The sequence below is a fragment of the Heloderma suspectum genome, chromosome 17, assembly GCF_057233095.1.
Source record: "Heloderma suspectum isolate Gila_16-S chromosome 17, 16-S_ref, whole genome shotgun sequence".
In the NCBI taxonomy this organism is placed as follows: Eukaryota; Metazoa; Chordata; class Lepidosauria; order Squamata; family Helodermatidae; genus Heloderma; species Heloderma suspectum.
Window position 1 is genome coordinate 10,547,599 of NC_139474.1, and position 22,170 is coordinate 10,569,768.

A 22,170-nucleotide genomic window follows, 5' to 3' on the forward strand; every position below is an offset into this window, starting at 1 on the left:
CCACGCTGCAAAATGCAGAGAATGGGTGACTTTATGCACTGCAAATCAGAGGTGTGTTGTGCAGCTGGCCTGCCTAAAGTGGCACATGCTTGAGATGCCAGCCGCCCGACCACGACACCAAGAGTGCCACAGACAGTGGGGTCAATTTACTGGAACAGGAATGGCCATGGACAGTTGGGGAGCAGACCCTCCCTCCCAGCAGCGCTGGAGAAGAAAAGCTAAAAACACCACCTTTCCAACGATCTGTGAGAAAACGAGATTTATATTTGTAAAAGGGGACATATCACGCCGCCCACCGGCCTCGTTGCAAATGCAGGAGAGCTCCTTTGTCCTTGTTCCCAATAACCCAAACAGTCTTCAAAGAGAGGACAGCCAGCCAAGAGAGCTCAGGAACCCAAATCAAGCTCAGAGGTCAGGGATGCAATTCCTGTTTGAGCCCAAGGGCCTGAATTCCATTTCTGAAAAGCTCTCAGGGGCTGCATTTCGGTAGCGGGACGGGACCAAAAATACACAACTTCTGAGCATATTTTACCTGAAAGCTCCCTGCCAGTAGGAGAGGCATTCCAACCTTTTAGAATAGGGAAAAATACTGCACGAAAGTGGGAAATGACCAAATGACTGGGGGTCAGGGGAAAGGGCGTGGCCAACTGGGAACCCTGGAGAGCCATTTTGGTCCTCCGGGAGGGCTGACTTTGGCCCCTGGGCCCAAGGCTCCCCACCCATCCTAGACAATACATGCATGTGTTGTAGCAGGCATCACCTTAGAAGAGGCATTCCCGCTTCGAAGAGGAGGAATGCCCCTTGGGAGACGATGCATGCCAGCTGCATATCTATTCAAAAGAATGAATGTTTCACAAACCTGATTAGTAGCAGCCACCTTTCTTTAGTTGGTTAATACAAGCAATCATCTTTTAAAAAAATTATTAAACATTGCACCCTGATGCCCGCCTGCTAGGAGGGCACCCTGATACCTGCCTGCTAGGAGGGCTTGAGCTAGAAGGGCAGGGGGATTTGTAGCCCTCCAGGTATTTCAGCCTACAACTCCCATCTTCCCTCACCGCTGAGTATGGTGACTCAGGCTGATGGGAGGGATAGGCCAAAACACTGCTGCCCACCCCTGAGCTAGACAGACCAGTGCTTCCACTCAGGGTAAGACAGCTTCCTAAGCTTCACGGAACATAGCTCTGATCCCACCCAGCCCAAATAAGTGCAAATGAGGCATTCTTTCAGGGGTGGGGGGTGGAGAAGCCCCCAGGATTATTTTAATTGGATTCCAAGTCATCATTACACGGAAGGCACAACCCGCACCCTCATCACAGCCCTGGAGTGGCACAGGGGCCACTGATTGTAGCTGGACTTTGCGAAATTCAGAGCTCAGAGACGGCATCAATTCCTTGAGGGAATGACTGTGCCAAACCCTGGCGGACTAGGGCAGAAAGGCCCCCGCCCCTCCATCAGCGGGGGCTATTGCATCCTGCCCTGTCCCTGCCCCACAGCCCCTGCCGCGGAGTCGACACCGTATACAATCACAGAGAACGCAATCCGCAGACAAGTTTTGGGAGGACGGAGCGTCCTGCATTATCAAGTGTCTTCCCGAAGACAAAAGAATAAATAAATTGGCACACCTCTTCAAGGCAGGATTGCAGCGTGGACACTCTCAGAGGGAAGGCTCAGCAGGCCCCCGTATCTTCGCTGTCATCCCCCCCATCGCACAAGTCTGCGGAAATAGCCGCGCTGCACCCACACGTTGAACAAATCTGCGCGCGGACGGCCGGACCCCTCCTCCCAAGCAGTTTCACCCAGTGAAATCCAACTGCCCCTCTCGCAAGCGGAGACTGGCTGCTTGGTTCTCTCAGCCCACAATGATGCTGAAACCGCAGTGGAATCGGTGCTTCCAGTGATTGAGGAAGGCGCCCAAGGCCAGGGTGACAGGCAGAGGGGGGAGCTTCTTCTCCAGAACAGCCCCCACGCACCAATTACTGTCCAGAAATCCTTAAAAAAAGAAAAGAAAAAGGGGGCAGATAAAGCAGAAGCAGCCTCCCCCACAATCCTACGAGCCACCGCCTCTCAGCAAGCAGCTGAGATCTTGTCAGTTTTCTCCCCCCAACAGTCTGGATAGTGTTTCTACTCTCTTCTGAAGGACCTTGGACCTCCAGACCGCTGGAAAGAATGAGAGAGAGGGCGGAGGGGGGGGAGGTGTGTGTGTGTGTGTGTGTGTGTGTGTGTGTATAGAGGGGAGAGAAGATGTTGGAAATTCTCCTTGTCTAAAAAGGCACAGGAGGAATCCTGTTGCCTGCGGGCATCATCCATGGAGCAGGCTAAGAATTTCCGAGTTTGGGGACCAAAATGGAGAACACAATCACAGATGAGAGAGCCCCTCTCTTCAGCTGCTTTTGCACAGAATGCCACGCCAGGATTAGCTTGCCAGTTTTACACAAGGCAAAATATTCACGCTTGTTGTTCAGCCAATTCCTGGTTTATTTCCCCCCACCTCTTCTGCTAGTATCCAGATGGCATCCCAAACACTCTAGCAGCAGTAAAGGACTTGGCTTGCCTATGGTTTTTAAATTTTTATTTGTAGTGGGGGTGCGTATCCATACCTGCGTGTTTTGGGGAAGGGCATTGGGGGGTCTTTGAGTGTGTTTGTGGCCTGTTTTTGTGTGTGTGGGGGGGTATGTGTTTGTGGTTTGCTTTTTTCTGGGTGTCCATTTATGCTTTTTTTTTTTAAGGTGTGTGTGTTTTACCTGCGTGGGTTTCTCTGAGCATCACCAGCTTCCCTTCTGTGAAATGGGTATATTGTTGTGCTTTGTGGGGTTTGGAATTTGGAGGCCAGACCCAACCTCTGCCTTGCACTCAGGTAGGAGACTTGCCAGGAAGAAGGAGGAGGGCTGAGAGTTTGAGGGGGAAAGCAAATGAGAGCAGTTTATCCCGAGGAGAGGTTCCTTTTTTAGCTGCTCTTCCCCTCTGGGGACTGGCAAGAGGCTTGGGCGGGGCACAGAAACAAGCCAGGAATAAGCCAGGATTCTGGGTTCAGACGTAACGATAAGCTGGGGGTTAAAGCAAGCCAGGATTTATAAACCAACCTCAGATCATGGTTTCAAATAGGGGGTTGTTGCCCAGTGGGGGTTCAGAAACATTCAAACAAGCCACAATTAGGCAAAACAAATCCTGGCTTGGTGTCGGGCGTGAACCAGGCCATTCCCTGCCACGAGAGTCCAAGAGACAATAGAGAAGGAAAGGGTTTAATGGAAACAGGATCTATCAAAGGCCTCGATTTTATTTTCTTAGCATGCCGAGGCCTCATAAAGCATCCCAACTGCTCGCTCAAACTCACCTCTGAAAACCACATTGGCCTGCGGCAGCGTGAGCTGATAACCAAAGGCAAAGCTCGTGTCCTGCAGCCGTGTGTTAGCCTCAAATTCCACCCCGACCTGAATCTGGGAGGGGAAGAAAGTGGAAGTCAATGGCGATGAAGCCCTTGGGCCAAAATAACCAAGAGAGCAGGTGGGGAGAGAGAAGAGGAGAAGACTCGTTTTCGACTCACCTGATCATTCGCCCGATGGTAGTAGCTGGCGTGGGCCCCACCGTAGCCGAGGTTGAGCGTGGCTACCCATTTGAGAGCTATGGCAGGGAGGGAGAAAAGCACACTGAGACCGCAGCATTATCAACTCCAACAGGTTTGTAAGGGGAGAAGAGGTAGGCAAAGACCTGTGACATAGCAGTGCCTTTGTGACATAACCGCTACCCAGGAGTCCAGCCTTCCTCAGAGTACCAAAGGGGGGTGTAGGGGCTGGCAGCCACTTATCCACCCAGCGTTCAGTTTCCCTGCTACAATATTCCACTGGAACTCTTCAGAGCTGGGGTGAGGAACATGTGGCCCTCCAAATGGTGGTGGACTGCAACTCCCATCAGCCTTAGCCAGCATAGCTAATGGTGAGGGATGATGGGAGCTTCAGCCCAGCAACAGTGGGGGGAGATTCAGAATGGATAAAAGGAAGGACTTCTTCACATAGCGCAGAGTTAAACAATGGAATTCGCTGTAGTTAAACTATGGAACTCACTGCCACAAGACGGAGTGGTGGCCTCCAAACTTGGATGGCTTTAAAAGGGAATTGGAAAAATTCCTGGACAAGGCTGTCAATCACTACTAGTCCTGATGACTGTATGCTACCTCCAGTATCAGAGGCAGTGTGTCTATGTACACCGGTTCCTGGGGAACATGGGCAGGAGGGTGCTTCTGCACTCATGTCCTGCTTGTGGGTTTCCCATTGGGGCAGCTGGTTGCCCACTGTGTGAACAGAATGCTAGACTAGATGGACCTTGGTCTGATCCAGTAGGGCTCGTCTTATGTTCTTAACATCTGGAGGGCCACATGTTTTCTGTCTCTGCTTTAGAGTTTGCCAGCTGAACTGAAATTGTTGCTTTCAGACAGAGCTGCCATGTAGGGATGGGAGAGGCCATGTGGCTAAGAAACTATATCCTTCTTTTTTGCCTGCCTTCTTGCTTTCTTTCACCTCTCATCCCATCTCTTTCTGTCTTCCTTCAGAAGGGAGCACACACTTCTTTTTAAGCTGGCTTTTAAAGGAGTGACACGCTGATTTCAGCTGAGAATTGTGTCACTGTTTTACCCTGCAGCTTTTTGCTATTTAGTGTAGTGTGCTTTTCGTGTAGTGTAGTGCTTTTTGCTATTTCGTATAGTGTTTTGTGGTTTTTATATTGCATTTTGTGCTTTTATTGAAAGGTGATTATCATTTTAATAGAGAAGCATGGAATAGATAGACAGCTTAAAACCAAACAAAACCTAGGTCATGTTGTGCCATACACCAGAATTTATCATAGTGGAAGAAGCTGCCAGCACAAAAGGAAAAATAGATGAGGAGGGAAGAGGAAAATGAGCAAACTCAGGCACCAACTCTTTAAAGTTATAATACTACAGGGTATTCTCTTCATCCAAGCCAGTGGCTATCATCACGAACGATGGCCGTGAACTCCCAGCTGAGTGAACAAATACTTCCATTTGGTCTGTGCTGAATCTACTCCTGATTAATTTCAGTGGGTTCAAGTTCTGGTATTAAGAGCGGGGGAAAGAGATTTTTCCCCCTCATATGCCTGAAGCAGAATTATTTACCTGTCTATCCAAGTGTGTGCGCGAGCAGACACGAAGTTAGCTATCTCAACCTTTTCCATCCCTTGCTGCCAACTTCTGACATAGAGAAGCATTCATAAATGCAGCCCTCTCTGCCTAACCCCCGCATTCTCAAATGGTATAGTCTCAAGAGGGCTGAACAATTTTCCCTACGCCCCCCCCCTCCCTGCAGTGTTTGAATCAACTCTTTATGCTGTCATTCGGTGCCAAAGCAGGAACCACTGAGAAGGCACTCTTTGAAAAAATGACACAGATCAGGGGGAAATGCAATGCAGTGGCTTCCAGAGGCTTTGGACTACAATTCCCATAATCCCCAGCCAGCATGACCAATGATAAGGCAGGATGGGAGTTGTCATTCAAAACATCTGGAGGGCGCCAGGTTGCCTATTGCTGCAACATGGATGGAACGTGGAGAATGACGTCTGGAGACGCTCTTAAGGTTGCACACTGCAAATAGTCAGCAAAAGGAACCGACCTGTGTATTTTCCAGCGAGAGTGACAATGGCCCCCTCTTCCCCCGGCCGTCGGTGGTACACCATCTCGCCCCCAAGGACCAACCGCGAAGTCATGCTCTGCAGGAAGTGCGCAACGACGATGACTGTAAAGAGGGAAGCCCGGTTGGTGTCTGTCGCACCGGAAGTGGTCCTCCCCTTTCCCTGTCCCCTTCAGAAGAGATGCACGCGGCTGCCTAGCGACCATCACCACGCTACTCAGTAGCAAGGGTCCGGTCACAAACACGGCGTTCAGAAGTCTACAAGCTCTCCTCACCTGGTCAAGGAACGTGCAGGGTTTGGGCATCTAGAGCAGGAGCGGCCTGCTTGTGGCCTTCCATGTTTTGGGCCTGCAGCTCTCATCAGCCCTCGCCAGCACAGCCAATGATGAGGGATGATGGGAGTTGTAGGCCCAAACATTTGGAGGGCCACAAGTTGCCCACCTTTGAGCTAGAAGAACAGCCAGGAAGGCCTCAAGGGTCTATGTGTCACACCGAAGCAATGGCTTGTTGCGCCTCTGTACAGCGCGTAAAACAATTGGGACGAATTGCCACTAGAGCGATGGGGGGGGGACTCCAGCAGTCTGTCCCACCCAGGCGACAGCTGCTGGGTTCAATCCCTCAAAGTTTAGTCACAGACCTGTTTAGACAACAGGGGAACACCAATATCGTTCAATTCTAACAGGACATAAAGGACAGGATATGGACTGAAAGAAATGACAAAATACTTTAAAACAGCCCAAATACAAAATGCAGCATGCTCAACTAAAATGTCCAGAACAGGATATATAACACATTGGATTAAAATATCTAGTCTTATATATATATAAGACTGTAAATCAGGATATGAAAATTAAAATATACGGTACATATATCAGCTCAGGAGGAGACAACAGAAATTAAACCTAACGGCGGTTCCAAAGGTACACAGAGCTACGGAGCTTTGCTCAATCTGGTGCCCTCCAATATTTGTTGAACCGTAACACCTATCATTTCCAGCCAGCTGAGAACGTTAGAGCACAATCCTGTGCATGTTTAGTCATGGAAACTCCTACAATTCCCAGCATTCCCCATGCTGGCTGGGGCATGCTGGGAGTTGAAGGACTTTTTTTTTTGTCTAAACATGCATATGATTGCATCTTCAGTCCAACACATCTGGCGGGCACCAGATTGAGCAAGGCTGGGAAATTCCCTCCCTCCCTAGTGGTGATGACTACCCGCCCCACTCCTTACCCCCCCCACACACACACACCCTAGTAGTACTTTGAGGAAACGCAGGTCTGTAAGTCTCCAGGCCGTTCCAGGCCACAAACCTGCAATGCACTGGCTCTCAACAGGTTGCTCAGTTACTTCCCACTGGGGTTCTCTGTCTTTTACAAGACTTCATTCCCCCCGCCCCCTTCAAGGAATGATGCTTGAGCTACAGAAGAAGTCTGGCTACGCTTTATACTTCTCATTAAGGATTCTGCCAGTTGATAATTTTCAAGGAACTGCCATCAGAGAGAGAAAGGCTAGATGGATTAAAAATATCGCTCACACGCAAGCACACACACAGAGCAAAGGAGAAGTCATTGGCTGCTTGTTTTCATTCACTGTTTACCTCCTATCATCTTTTCCCATAGCGGCTAATTTTCCCTCCCCCCCTCCCAACTGCCTGAAAAGATTAGCAACCAGGAAGGGGAGATAAGCAATTAGCAGGGAAATACAGCCAGTGGGTTCCTCCTTCCCTGGGTTTGAGATTGCTGTTCCCTCTCATATGGCGAGTGTAAACAGTCTCCAAAGCACACTCACGTTCCTAGAGAAGTCGGGTGGGGCACATCTAGACACACGCACATGGCCGCTAAGGAGCTCAGGAGCTGACTGGAGAACCAGGAGAAAGAAAACAGAGGGGGCAGGAAGCAAACACACCCATGACAACTGCAAAAGGTTGTGAACACGGCAAGGCACTCACTCACTCGATTCGCTGATCAAATCAGGGTTTCCCAGAGTCAGGGTGGCCGTGTAGTCGTCCCCGCGGTATTCAGTATCAAACTGCCAAGTCACAAATTTGGACTGCTGAGTCTGGAAGAGATAGATAAAAAGGAATATGGACTACTTAAAATAGGGTTACCGCCTAGTTCTCAGAGAGGTGGTCAACTTTTGCCCAGGCTGTATTACTTCAGGATGTGCGGGTGGGAAGAAGACACTATGATCCAATGGCTCCATGGAGAAAAGAAAAAGGCCCTCATGTAGAAAACTAGCACGACAGATCAGTGATGCTCTAGCCTTCTAGGTGCAGGGAATTCTTTTTTAAAAAAACAGTGTGGTGTAGTGGCGAGAGTGTTGGACTGGGAGCCGGGAGATCCGGGTTCTAGTCCCCACTCGGCCATGGAAGCTCACTGGGTGACTTTGGGCCAGTCTCAGACTCTCAGCCTAACCTACCTCACAGGGTTGTTGTTGTGAGGATAAAATGGAGAGGAGGAGGATAATGTAAGCCACCTTAGGTTCCTTGTAAGAGGAAAAAAGGCAGGATATAAATGCAATAAATAAATAAACGAACAGTCAATCATATGAGCTCCAGTAAGCAGCACAACCAAGACAGGGGGGTTAAATCCAACATAAGTCCTCCTTATACTAGAGCCACTGAAATGAATGGGACTCAAGTTAGTCATGACTAACTGAAGTCCCATTCATTTCAATGGGTCTTCTCTCTAAGTAGAACTTAACATTGGATTTTACCCAGGCTGATCACCACTGCGAAAGTTAGGCCTACATTAAACAGCCTCTTCCTTGCACTCCACATGAACCATGACAGACAGACCCCAGGGAGAGTCAGAGACACACACAGAGACTTACCTCTCAGGCTGGAAAGAGCTCTGAGGAGAACAGTGATCTGCCCAAAGGTGGAGCGAAATGGTAACGAATTGTAAAAACAGCCAACGATACCCTTCCCCAACCTGGTGCCCTCCAGATATTTTGGATGGCAACTCCTATCATCCCCAGCCAGCACGGCCAAAGGTTGGGGATAATGGGAGTTGTAGCCCAAAACATCTGGAGGGCGACAGGCTGGGGAAGCCTGGTCTACACACACACACACACACACACACACACACACAGAGTACAGCATTACCTGGAATATGGCCTTTGTCCGTATCCGCTCTGCCAGTAGGTGGAGCACCTGAGCGTTGAGGCTCCCGGTATTGTTAATATCCCCAATGAGCGTCGGGAAGGCCTGCATTGGGGAAGGAGGGAGGAAGATGACACGCACCAGAGACCCAGGCGCTTAGGTGCCGCCATCTTGTCCAAGATGGCGTCACCATTCCACAAAGCCTGTGAGCAACAGGCATGCCAGGGACCATCTTGGAACCATTTCTTTGCCTCTGGCAGGGGTGGGGACTGAACAACAACAATGGGAAATGGAGGATGGTGGAGAGAAACAGCCCACTGCTTTTTGTAAAGCTCTAGGTAGCAAAAAGATTACAAAACGCCATTCCTTGCTAGGGTGGTGGTAGTGAGATGCAGTGAAATAGGGACCGGAAGAGTCAAAATGAGTTAAAGAGACCTAATGAGTCTTGGGGGATGGGGACAAACGAGGCCTGCCTGTAATCTCCGTTATACACAGCTAAACACCATTACAAGGAAATAAGATTCTATAAAATACAATTGTATATAGCAATACACAAAGTCAATAGCAAAACAAAAGATAATATTAAACAGAGTACAGGGTTGCCTCCAATGATCACACCATGCTGCCACAGTCCATGCTCTCAGAGAGGGAATTTTAGGCATCCTAGGTTTATAAATTAGAGCTGCTGACATTTTTGATGAAACTGAATTGTAGCTTCTCAGCTGCCACAGCAAACAGGGTCACCGTATAGGTAACGTATGGTTGATTGTCAGCCAATAATTCCATCACCAAAACCCGGGTGGTGCCACTCGGGAGTAAAGGTACGTGTCATTCAGGATGGAAGGCACCTCAATTTCACAGGATGCTTGTTATTATTTTAAACATGGCGCCTTGGGGATCCCTTCTGGGTCCAAGGCAGGTTGGAGAATGGATAAACAAATGAACTGAAGCACAGCCCAGGCAGCAAGGGAACAGAGAGAGAGAGAGAGAGAGAGAGACATGCATCTGCCTTGAGAATTAGAATCAAGGGGCAACCCCCTAATTTCCCTCTTTGCCACCCCACCGCAGTGAAAAAATGCACTGCACTCACCTCTGTGGGGCTCAGTTGCTGGTCCCCCACATATGTTGCATTGAGGTGGTAGCTTGACTGGCCAATTGTGCTCATGTGAATAGTGTGGGTCACCTGGAGAGAGACAAACGCGTGGCAGCATTAAGCAACTGGAGCAGAAGATCTGGAACAGATGCCTTCCCCCTTGCTGGGGTGGGGCAGGAGAAAACATTTTTCTCCCTTTTGAGAAATGACTACAATGATGCGGCAGACAATGAGGGAAGAATCCAAACCTACCAATTTGGGGGCTCTGGGACCTGCCAGGAGAGAGTTACCACCACCAATTCCAGCGTACTTCAAGGCTTTGTTCTGGCCAAATTGACGCACTGGCTGAGTTGGCATGGAGGCCTTCAAGACAGGAGGGCCCCCCGATGCCAACCCCTGATGCCTTTGTAATAAATTTATTTATAAACATACAGGTCAAGTGGGCATTACCGAAGATGCAGAAACAAGCACAGAGGGAACAGTGCTAGCCCACTGAGTCAACAGCGTTGGCCCACCTAGGGAGCAATATGGATGGAAAGGCAAGATGTAGATGGTTTAAATAGAACATAGGAGGTTGCCCAGTGTCAGGTCAGACTATTTGTTCACCTAGTTCTGCACTCTTTTCTGATTGGCAGTGGCTCTCTGGGGGTCTCAGTTAAGGCGTCTTACCAAAGGATGCCAAGAATTGAACTTCTGACCCTCCTCATGCAAGCAGGTGCTGAACCATATAGCTAGCAGACCTCCCAAGAAAGGATGCTGTTTTTTATCATTTGGCCAAGCTTATATAGCAGGGGTCCCCAACACGGTGCCCGCAGGTACCATGGTGCCCAGCTGGGACATCCAGCAGTGCCCTCTCTACTCCCTCACCCCTTAAAAAAAAAATTTAAGAAAAACCTTGAAAAAATTAGGGCCTCGGGTTGACCTTCCTGTTCCCGCACCTGCTGCAGATCAGCTGCTGGTGGGCAGGCAGAGAAGGAAAGAGTTCCTTTCGGGCCTTGCCCACACAGACCTTTCCCCTTTACACTCTCTCTCTCTCTCCCCACTTCCAGCCCCTAGCCTCACTATATCTCGCCCTTCCCCATCCCTAGCCTTCATCTTTCCGTTTCTAGCCTCTAGCCTTGCTCTCTCTCCCCGCTCTTTACCGTGCTGTTTCTTCCCCCTCCTAGCCTCTAGCTCTTTCTCTCCCCTCTACTCCTTTGCCTTGCTATTTCCTGCACCCCCAGCCTTTCGCTTTGCTTTTTCTCTCCCCACCTCTTTACATCACTGTTTCTCCCCCACTAGCAGCTTCTAGCCTTGCTCTTTCTCTCCCCTCTACTTTGTGCTTCCCCCCCGCCACTCCCAAATGCTAGACTCACTATTTCTCTTCTCCCACCACTTTAGCTCATTTTTCACTGCCCAGGCCCCCGCAGCAGCCATTATGTGACACCATGGCAGCCATTTTGTGGCAGTGCCCACAGCAGTTTCTCAATTCCCAGATGTGCCCACAGGTCCAAAAAGGTTGGAGACCCCTGTTATATAGCTTCTGAAGTAGCAGCAAGGTCTCAAGCAGAGATCTTTCTGAGACCTGCTACCAGCCCTCTCTCTCTCTCAAAATCCCCCCCCCCACACACAGTAACTGTCACTCTCACTCTCTCTCTCATACACACCCATCTGTTACCAAATGTGGTCCTCTAGATACAAAGCACATCCATCATCCCCACACCGCCCCATCATCCCCCTTTAGAGGGGCAGGGCCATTTCTGCCCTTTACATAACAGGACTAGAAAAAAAACTACAGCAATTAATAGCAGCAAAGTTACACACCTGAAAATGGCTACTGAGGGATTTATTAATGATGAGCTTGACTCCTTCCATTTGCTGGGGGAAGACTTCTAAAATGGAGAGTGAGAGAAAGAGCCAGAAGCAGCATTTACGTTTACCCTCATTTACAAAAAAAAGTAGCAGGTGAAATGTGAGATATATTTTTAAAATTTAATTTTAAGAAATCAAATTTTAATTAAGTTGCTTTGGGCTAAACAACCACAAAAACCAAATGTTGCAATCAATACATTTTATTTGTTTAGGGCACGAACCTAGGCATGTTTAGACAGAAAAAAGTCCTACCACTCCCAGCACTTGCTGGCTGGGCATGCTGGGAGTTGTAGGACTTTTCTCTGTCTAAACATGCCTAGGTTTGCACCTTAAAGCTATTTATAACCTCACCTCCAAATAACAAATTATTGGGGCAGCTGACAATACAGAGCAAATATATAAACAGCCCCCCCAATAAAAATATAATAAATACAGCATGTTAAAAGAACTAGTCACAACAAATCACTGAAATCAGAGGAATAAAACCCACAGACCTAAAACAACATTAGCCACAATATGGTTTAAAAGACCTGTGAGAATAAAAAGGTATTTGCCTGAAGGCATCAGAATAGGTGACAAGTGGGCCTTTCTGGGGAGAAATGGCCAGAGGTGCCACTACCAACAAGGCCTTACTTCACTTGATGGTCTCAGGGTCCGGGTAAGTAAATTAAAACTTTTCTCGCACACAAAGCAAAGGATTGAAGGGAACAAAAACAGAAGGGGCAGGCACGAGGATACTGCTGAGTCTTCCCTCAGCACGAACTGAGGACTAGACACTTGCTTTTTCAAATTATTTATTCTTTCTCTAACACTATCAGCATGCAGGGTACCAGCCCACAGGTCCCTGCCCAGCAGTGTTTACACTCTAACACAAGGGAAACCAAGAAAGGGTAGGGAAGCAGAGGCAGGAGGAAACAGAAGAAGAGCATGCGATCATTTCAGTTACAAGTGTGACCCGGGCGTCGTTACGGTGGTAGCCTTCCCAATGCGTTGGGCTACAGCTCCCGTCGGGCCAGCATTTGCCAAGCCAGAGGGGCAAGCGGAGTGTGTGAGCGGAGGGCTGGTGGTGGTAGCCAGGGGACTCACTTGGGAAGCTGGTATCGCGGGACGCTTTTGCTCCCTTCCCTCTCTATAGGCACAATCCTATACACGTTTAGACAGGAAAAGAAGTCCTACAACTCCCAGCATGCTCCAGCCAACAGCGCTGGCTGGGGATTGCTGGGAGTTGCAAGACTTTTTCCTGTCCAAACATGCATAGGATTGCACCCTCACGAACTGTTGTCTGGGCTGCTCTAGCAACGAGACGCGAGCGGGGAGGCCTCACCTTTGCATTTTCGGTGGAGCTCATCGAAGCTGCCCGGGTTGGCGACCGGCTCCTCTCGACGGGCCCCTCGCCGCAGGCCAGGCACAGGGGACAGCATATTCCCCATGGCCCCCTTTAATCCACCCCCTCAGCTCAGCTGCCGGCTCATGGATTTTCTTTTAAGTCTTCCCGTATGCGCCCCTGCCCCCCTTTCCCGGCCCTCACTTCACACTGGGAGCGGGGAGAGAAATCCCGATTAAGCAGAGGAGCGAGTCAAGATCAGCAGGTGGAGAGGCCTCTGGGCCCCGCAGCGACCCTCCTCTGGGCATGATCCACCAGGCAGGCGATGTGGTTTTCAAGCGCCTCGGGGGGGGGGGTGGATTCTCAGCAGCGGGTGGAAACCGTCAGCGCAGCATGCTGCACTGCTCCAGGCAGCGCTGAAGCAAAATCGGGGGCGTGCATAGAAATATGGGGCGGGGGGGAGGCTCGGGAAAGCTGATACCCCTGCAAAAGCACCAGGCAGCGCCCGGGCAAGGCCGTTTGCGGTGGTAGGGGGGGATGTCAGCCACACGCCCGGACTCTAATAACCCCCCACTCTGTGATCTTGATGGGGGCAGCCATCTTGTCCCCTCCCCCCCCGCCTCCACGCCCCCTCCCCCGCTGCCCTCTTTCAGGAAGCGACTTGCCTCCGCAGCACCCCACCTGTTCCTTCGGTGGCCATCTTTGCAACGGGCAACCCCCCCCCCCCAAGCGTGGGAGGAAACAAGCCAGAGCCCTGATTGGGCGACAATGTTGCCCGCCGCTTCCTCTCTTGCAAGGCCGGCCGAACGCTCGCCTCGCCTTCGCGGGTTCCCCCTCTCAGGCTGCGCTGCGATTGGATACAAGCGTCGCGCCCCCTTCCGACGTTCGCGTTCCAGGTTGCTCGATGAACTGGGTGTCTCGATCATGTTTGCAACCGAGCTCTGTCCTCCCCCGCGGAACGTAGCAGCGGCCCGTAGAAACAAGGGTAAGAGCCAACGTAAGTCCTGCTTAAAGTAGACCCATGCGAACGCATGGGGCTTGCGTTAGTCATGACTAACTGAAGTCCCGTTCATTTCAGTGGGTCCGCTATAAGTAAGATTAGCGTTGGATTCTACCGCGCAAGTTGGCAAGGCTGCGATCCACACTTTGGGCGCCATCCCTGGGATGTTTAGGCAGGAAAAAGGCCCTACAACTCCCAGCATTCCCCAGCCACCCGTGCTGGCTGGGGGATGCTGGGAGCTGTACGGCTCCCCCCCCCCCCGGCTAAACGTGCATAGGATTGTGCCTTAAAGTGTCAGTCCTATTTATAACAAAGAGTCTTGTGGCACCGTAAAGAGTGACAACTTTATGCTGACAAAGACTTATGTGGACGCTATCCACTTTATCGGATGGAGGAAGTGTTAACCTCTGGAAATCGAAGCTTAATCCAGACAAGACAGGGGCGCTTCTGGTCACTCAAAAGGCAGATCAGGGAAAAGGGGTTCAACCTGTGCTGGATGGGGTTACACTCCTCCTGCAGCCACAGGCTCGCTATTTCAGCCCTGAACCCGGACACTGGAGTCTTGGCGGTGGCCAGGAGTGCATTTGCACAGCTGAGACTAGTGTGCCAACTGCGCCCGTGCTTAGGGAGGTCTGATCTGGCCACGGTCACACATGCCTTTGTTACAACCGGTTTGGAGTGCTGTAACATGCTCCATGTGGGGCTGCCTCTGAAAACGGTTCTGAAACTTCTGCTGGTCCAGAATGCTGTGGCCGGTCTGTTGATTTACTGGAACCAGCACTTTTTAAAAAAATTGAATTCAAATTTTCTAGGTGTTCCTGTGAGAATTCATCTTGGTAAACAGAACATTTGGATTCAGCATATTCAAACTGGGGGGGCCACCAGTTTACCAGCTTTTCACCAAAATGTCACCTCCTTCATAATGAAGCACTTTTCTGAAAAATAGTCTCAGGGCGAAACGAGTGAGCAAAAGCATCCTGTTATAAAACATCCTGAAGGAGGCCGAACAATGGAAGCCTCTTTCATGGGGGGAAGAAAACTTTCAGGAGATTGGAGGACAGGTTTTGGCAGGGCACTAACTCCACCTCATCCCTGGTGCTACACACAGCAGTGCCCCCACCTGCACTGTGGTGGATGCACACTGGGGGCCAGCCTGCCATGACAGCTGATGCTTTTGCAGCAATAACCCCCCCCCAAAAAACCTTACCCAAAAAGAAAGAAGCTGTGCTACAAGCCCTGACAATGGGGAGCCCTACCTGGGAGAAACTGGGGGTAATTTCTCCTCCCCCTGGAGAAATTTGGTGAAATCGTCTCCCAAATTTCTCTGCCCATAGGTAAGGTGGAGAATTTCAGGAGGTCATTTGCACACAGCTCTATTCAATATCTCATTCTTGGAACTAAGAAATAACCGGATTGATTCCCCGCCTCCTTCCAGAAATTTGCTTTCCAGGTATTTCAGGTTGGAGGGCAGGACTGATGTGGGAGGGGCGCATGGTATTCTATTTCTTCTTCTTCTTCTTCTTCCAGAAATGCTGTGTGGGGGCGGGGGTGGCTATGCAACCAATCCTTTGGACTTGGATCGCCCGGTGACTCTTCAAACACGGGGGAACATGATGTGCAGTTATGACAAGGGAGATAGGCTGAGAGTCCATGCCACATTTGTGTACACTCAAATGCAGGATGCCAACTCAATAGTTTGTGATGGACCATTTCCCAGAACCTTAGAACTGGAGGGCAAAACAAAAGGCAATTTGTTTCCTCTGTCTTCCATCCCCCAGCCCCCTCCCCGGCCCAGTCTTCAGTCAGGTACGTCACCCTCCTGTTTATGATGATAAGAGCATGTCAGTTATACAGTAAGGCACATGGAGGGTGATGCTGAGGTTGCGTGGGGGTATGCGTGTGCATAACTGCAGCTTTTCCCGACCCCTCGAACGTGCAACTGTGTGTAGAGGATCAGGGGTGTGAGCTCAGCTGCTGTGTCCTGTTTTCAATGGGCCATTCAATAATTAGAGACATTTGAGTTGATCAGTCAATCACTAGCCTTTAAACTCCTCTGTTAATGAATCACTTCCTTACGAGCACAGGTACACATCTCCAAACCTCAGTGGAGGGGCTTTTTGGAGATCTGGAAGGAAGTGCAAGATAAGAGCCATGCCTGATCGAGCCAAAGGTCCATCTGATTCAGCTTTTCACAGTGGCCAACCAGTTGCTTCCAGGAAGCCGCACAAGAAGGATGGGAATGCAGTAGCCATTCCTTATTATTACACGTGTGCGCGCACACACACTCACAGCATTTGGCACCTGGAGGCAATGGTGCAGTTTGGTATTTTTAGACTTACAACAGCCTTTCCCTACTTGGGGCTTTTCTAGCCGAGGCATTTATCTTGCACTCATCATTCCCCACTCACAATTGTTTATGGGTTCTTTAGGCGATGTCGTGACCCTTCAGTTTCACTTCTGTGTTTAACCAGCATTGTGGCTTTTAATTGTGAAAGTGAAAGGAAATGTGATTTCCTCTTTTGTCTTTGTGATCGGCTGCTGTACCACAGTGCCACCTAGAGGTTACATAGCAGAAAAGCAGGAGCAGAGTGTCTAGTGCTCTGATCTCAATTCTGGAATGAAACTGAAAGTCAATACAGCCGATTAACAGCCTCGTGTAGAAAAGCTACTGGTGTCTTCCAGATGTGCTGAACTACACCTCCTAGCATCATTGGCTGGGGGATGCTGGAAGTTGTAGTTCAACAGATCTGGAAGGCATGAGGTTGGGGAAGTGTCTTACAAGGGCCACTTCCTTCAAACTGTGCTACATCAGTGCTTGGGGTGGGGTGGGGGTCCCTCCCTTGCTCATTCTGCTGAACCCTAAAAAGGGACAGCAGCAAAGGCCTCGAAATTCCTTCCTTCCATTTCTATACCACCCAACAGCCAAAGCTCACTGGGCAATTCACAATATAAAACCTTTAACATCCCAACATTTAAAACAATTTGAAACCATTAAAAACAATTAACAACACAACTATTAGGGCTTGATAAACAAACTCACTTGAAAAAGCCCCAGCATATGCCATCAAATTCTGGGAGTCAAGGAAAGTCTTCACCTGGTGCTGAAAAGATGACAATGTTGGCACCTCACTGGGGAGGGTGTGTCACAATTGGGAAGCCACCACCAAGAAGGCCCTCTCCCTTGTTGCCATCCTCGAACCTCCCTCAGAGGAGGCACTTGGTAGATGGCCTCAGATGTTGCCAGTCAGCAGTTAGCAACTAGATAGTCGACTGAGCAGGGAGACCCACAGGTCACCTGGTTACAGTCTTCCCTACTCTGGGGAGATGTATTGCATTTCTCTTTTTTATTTACTTTTTTTTGTTCTTTTTATTGCATTTTTCAAAGTAACAATGAACAGTAACAAATTTAAGTCCAGCACATGTAAGTCAATTTCTTTTCAGTCTTTCTGATCACTTGGGACTCTATTTGGGACAAGCAAGATGACCCGATAAAGTTATCACTCATCACCCTAATAGATCCCACCACAGAGATCTGTGGGTCTTAAAAGAGGTTGGCTTGGATTCTTCTCAGCATTAGTGAATTCAATAACTGGTTACCGTATTCCATAAAAAGTGTCAGTTTCTTCTTGGCCTCTTTGTACCTGAAGGTATTTAGTACGTTTCTCCATTAGTTCAAGATCCCAGATTTTCTGTTTCCATATGAGAAGAGAATGTTCATTTCTCTTTAAATGATAGTGATCATTCCTACATTGCACCTAAGCCTATATAAATTAGTATGTACAAATTATATGAAAAACTGGGTCCTCTTTTTTTGGGGGGGGGGCCCGCGGTGGCTTAGTGGTTAAGATGCTGAACTGCAGACTGGAAGGTCGGCAGGACAGCAGTTCGAGACCCGAGGGCCGCGTGACGGAGTGAGCTCCCGTCTTCAGTCCCAGCTCCTGCCAACCTAGCAGTTCGAAAGCAAGAAATTGCAAGTAGATAAATAGGTACCGCCTCGGCGGGAAAGGTAACAGCGTTCCGTACACCTCGGTGTTCAGTCATGCCGGCCACATGACCACGGAAGCGTCTTCGGACAGCGCTGGCTCTTCAGCTTAGAAATGGAGATGAGCACCACACCCTAGAGTCGGACACGGCTGGTTGGGGACACCTTTACCTTCTTTTTGGCAGGGGGCATGCATATGTGGCCAGCTTTACAGGCCTAGTCCTGTGTTTTCGCACCCATTGGCCAGGCAGAAATGCAAGAGGTGCAGCTTTCTCTGGCATGGTGATGCAAGAATGAAGAAAGCAGCATCTGTTGAGTGTCTGCCTGTCTCACAGATGTTAAAGGCACAGAGCCTGTGTGAGGGGGGCGGGGGGAAGAGGTAGGAAGGCAGTAACTTGCCTTGCAGCGTCAATTCTACACGTGCATCTGTACATATATAAATGCGCATACGTAAGTTGTATGTGAGGCTTTTCCATACCTTAGAGAGCCAGTGCGGTATTGTCCCCACTCGTCTTGAAGCTCACTGGGGTGACTTTGGGCCAGTCAGGGTTGTTGTGAGGATAAGAAGGGAGAGGAGGCAGATAGTCAACACCACCTTGGGCTCCTTGGGATATAAATGAAACAAATAAATACCTGCATCTCCATGCTAGGGAAAACAGCACCTGTTGTATTTCTGCCTTACTAACAGCTGTTCAAAACACAAGAGCCCTCCTTGGTGGGGACAGTTGCAATCCTGATATGTATTTAACAGTTATCACATCTCTGTGTGGACAGGTATTTGTGTTTGTTTGTTTCTTGTCTCACAAACTGGTACACCTTCAGTTTCATGTATTGCACACACCCTTCAAGTGGGGAGCAGAGGGCAACTTTGGACAGGTTCTGTTGTAAAAACCTGTTGCTGAAACCCAACTTGACAAATATGACAGAAAGGTGCAGAAGCAAGCTCACAGGTGGCACCAATTCAAGAGCAACGTCTGATCAGCACCCTAAATCTTAGCCAGCTCTGAGAACCGCAGGTTGCTCAGCCTGTCTCTCTGTAAAATCTCTCTTTGCAGCTCTAAGCAATGGTGCATTGGGATAAATGTAGACTTTGGACAGACGGGGCGATCCTAGGCATTCCTACTCAGAAGTAAGCCCAAGAGACGTCAATGGGACTTTCTCCCAGATAAGTGTGCAGCCTTAATGGGCGGGGGCCAGGGCTGTTCAGATGGCAGTGGCCCCATACCTCTGGTTGCCACTAAGAGTCTGCCAGGCCCTGACATTGCAAGCTTTTAGGCAGGCTCAGAAAATCTTGTTAACTCTGATTTGTATGTGAGCATTTATTCTGATTGTCGTCTCTCTGAAACTGTATTTGTCTATTTCATTGTTGTAAGTTGCCTTGGGAGGTTATGATTTCACTGACTTCAGAATGTGGTGCGCCATCCCTGCTGTGTAGCCCCTCCCTCCTGCTCGTGCTGCTGGAGGGAGCTTTGGTCCTCTCTCCAGAGTCTGACCCTGACGGCGCCACCAGCTCCACGCAAAGCGATGGTGTCCTTACACATCCTTGGTAAGGTGAAAGGGAAAGAATCCAAAGGGCTGAAATGGGTATGTGCGGATTTGTTCCTTTGCGTGGGGAGGGGGTTGTTGTTTGTTTGACCCACTGACCAGCCCTAGAGAGTGTCTTAAGGTCCTCTTTGCTCCTTGGACTTCTAGAAAAACATTTTCTGCTGACTCCATTTCCCCACTCAGCAACACATTAGTCAACCTGACATGTTGGAGGTTAATGTCCAGTGATAAGATCAGGCCAAAACACTGTCCTTCACCTCGCTGCTAATATACCTGTCCCAGCCTGTGAGCTGGCGAGTCCTTTAGGGATATCAACAGAAGCAGCTTGGGTTTCTGATGCTAGGATTGCCAACTCTTTTTTTTTTTAACAAATGCCTGCTTCTGTGCTTCTTGCATCAGTTGAACCTCCGAACCTGGGCAACTGATGATGCTGACACCCATACGGGTAAAAAAGTATCACCTCCTGATTTCTGCAGAGCCAGCTTATTTTAAATGCACAAAAGCAGGCCGAGGCCCTTTCCCCGCATCACTTGGCAACCTTTTCAATAGGTGGGAAGAGTCAGGACGGAAGGCTGGCGAGAAAGTGGCCGCTTTCTAGTGTGGGAATATAATCAGAAACATGCATGCTAAAGAACTATTAGCAGAGCTGGCTCCATCTCAGCAGCAGGGGAAGCTAGCATTGCCAACTTTTCCGCCTTGCGCTGCTCATGTGCTTTTAACAGCAACCTGACCAAAACGACATGGAGATAAATGGATGGGGAGAAAAACTACATCTGTGTTACTATCAGGGCTAGTGAGAAAATAAAAAAGCAGTTGGCAACCTCAGGACGGTTTTAGGGGCGTTGATGTAATGTTGCCACCTTTTTTTCTTGGCGGGGCTTCTGTAGGGTTTGCTGATCATGCGACAGGCATAGATGTATTCAGCAGACAAAAGAATAAGAAGGATTTACATCACCCTTTAGAGCAGGGATCGACAACCTGGCGTGTTTGGGCCTACAACTCCCATAATCCTACCCATTGGCCATGTTGGCTCGGGCTTAGGGGACCTGCAGTCCAAAACATCTGGAAAGCACCAGATAGCCTACCACCACTTTAAAGTGTCCAATGCTCGACGTGGGCACCCGAAAGGGGATCTTTTCGAAATATACCTGCCTGTGTGTTAAGTTCTTTATTGGAGGCCCCCCTCTCGGGGCTCCTGACAGCTGAATTCAGACGGGTGGCAATCGGTGAGAAAGCCTTCTCGGCTGGGGCACCCCAGCTGTGGAAGAGGGAGGCTTTCTTAGCCGTTACTTGTATGTTTTTTTGGGGTCAGGAAAACTTGTAATGCTTCCCAGGCTTTTAAATCCATCCGTCAGGCTATTTTAATCAGCCTTCTGCTCAGGGCCGGCCCTACCTTGAGGCAGAGTGAGGTGGTCATCCCAGGTGGCAGATGCTGGGAGGCGGCAGCAAGGAGTTGGAGGAGAGGGCTGAGTGCCAAGCATCCTGCCCAGTGCCTCCTAAGCTAAGCGGCTGCCTTCAGGTGCAGCGGAGGAGGCGGTTCCATTGTCAGTGTCGACGACAAGAGTCCAGTTGGCTTTTGTAGATGGAACGGGGGAGGGCGCCATCTTGTTCTTTGCCTCAGGCCACAAAATATCTTGGGCCGGCCCTGCTTCCGCAGTAGGTTTGGAACTGCTGATCTGGGTGCAGGATAGAAATATGATCAATAGATCAATCCATAATCCATTTTTTAAACCATATAAATTGAAGTCTATGACCCCACCTTGTGGCAAGGAGTCCCACAACTGAGCTCTATAAGGAAGTGCTTTTCTCAGAAGTGGTGCATGACTGCCAAGCCTCCTCCTCAAACGTCTCCGGTTCTAGTAGGAGAAGAGCGACAGAAAAGGATCTCTCTGTTCGTGTGCCTTCACAGGAGTGTTGAACCTCAGGGCTGTGGGCCAAACCTAATCTCCCTCAGATCCCAGTCTGGCCATCTGGGGTTTGCCAGATGGTCAGACAGTCTTCCCCCTCCACCCCCTGACCACCCGATTGTTTGGTGGTTTCCCAACTTTGGCATAGTTTCCCTCCTGCCCCATTCTAGAATGCTGAAATGCTTCTGCTAAGGCTTAATTATGGGCAGTACGAGCTTTAAGCTAAAATAGGCTGGTATTTTGGCCACACCCCTTTTGCCTTCAGCCACACCTCTTTTGCTTTTGGCCCCGCCCACCACTAGAAGTTCTCCAAATTGAATTCTGCTCTGGGGCTCAAAGAGATTTGACAGACACCTCTGCTCCTTTGTATCCCCCTCCCAGATCCTCTCCCCTGCCCCCAAACTAAAAAGCTTTGGGCACTCTGGCCTTCTCCCCAGCCCCCTGATCCTCTGTTCCTTGCCGTTTCCCAAGTCTCCCACCACATCCTTTCTTTTCACATTTGGAGATGGGGTGCCCAAAAACGTACACCGTTTTCCGGATGCGGCAATGCCAAAGGTTTATAAAATGGCGTTTCACAAAGGCGCAGCTTGCAGCCCGTGCCACTGTGGTGTGACAGTGGTTTTCTCGTCCATACTAAATGTTATCATGAAATGTGTGTGTGGGAGGGAGGGAGGGAGGGAGGGAGGGAGGGAGGGAGGGAGCTGCCACTCAGTTTGACCCTTAGAC

At 49.6% G+C, this 22,170-nt stretch overlaps 1 protein-coding gene and 1 long non-coding RNA gene across 4 annotated transcripts; both read right to left on the reverse strand.

Moving 5' to 3' along the window:
- Positions 1 to 1,221: 1,221 nt before the first annotated feature.
- On the reverse strand, positions 1,222 to 13,636 carry TOMM40L (translocase of outer mitochondrial membrane 40 like). Of its 3 annotated transcripts, none has more exons than XM_084824053.1 (9): positions 13,011 to 13,636; positions 11,639 to 11,706; positions 9,833 to 9,925; positions 8,746 to 8,847; positions 7,592 to 7,697; positions 5,622 to 5,744; positions 3,545 to 3,621; positions 3,335 to 3,437; positions 1,222 to 1,992 (listed from the first exon to the last, which is right to left on the reverse strand). In XM_084824053.1, exons 1-9 carry the CDS (start codon positions 13,114 to 13,116, stop codon positions 1,853 to 1,855), a joined length of 918 nt encoding a protein of 305 aa, XP_084680179.1. In that variant the 5' UTR covers positions 13,117 to 13,636; the 3' UTR covers positions 1,222 to 1,852. The 3 variants fall into 3 exon arrangements, with proteins under 3 accessions (XP_084680179.1, XP_084680181.1, XP_084680180.1); XM_084824055.1 differs by lacking the exon at positions 13,011 to 13,636 and adding an exon at positions 12,773 to 12,851; XM_084824054.1 differs by lacking the exon at positions 1,222 to 1,992 and adding an exon at positions 3,057 to 3,202.
- Positions 13,637 to 17,382: 3,746 nt separating this feature from the next.
- On the reverse strand, positions 17,383 to 21,617 carry LOC146334461 (uncharacterized). The gene is made up of 4 exons (XR_014786290.1): positions 21,297 to 21,617; positions 20,931 to 21,213; positions 18,471 to 18,596; positions 17,383 to 17,651 (listed from the first exon to the last, which is right to left on the reverse strand). It is a non-coding gene; the product is annotated as an uncharacterized LOC146334461 (long non-coding RNA).
- Between the last annotated feature and the right edge of the window lie 553 nt (positions 21,618 to 22,170).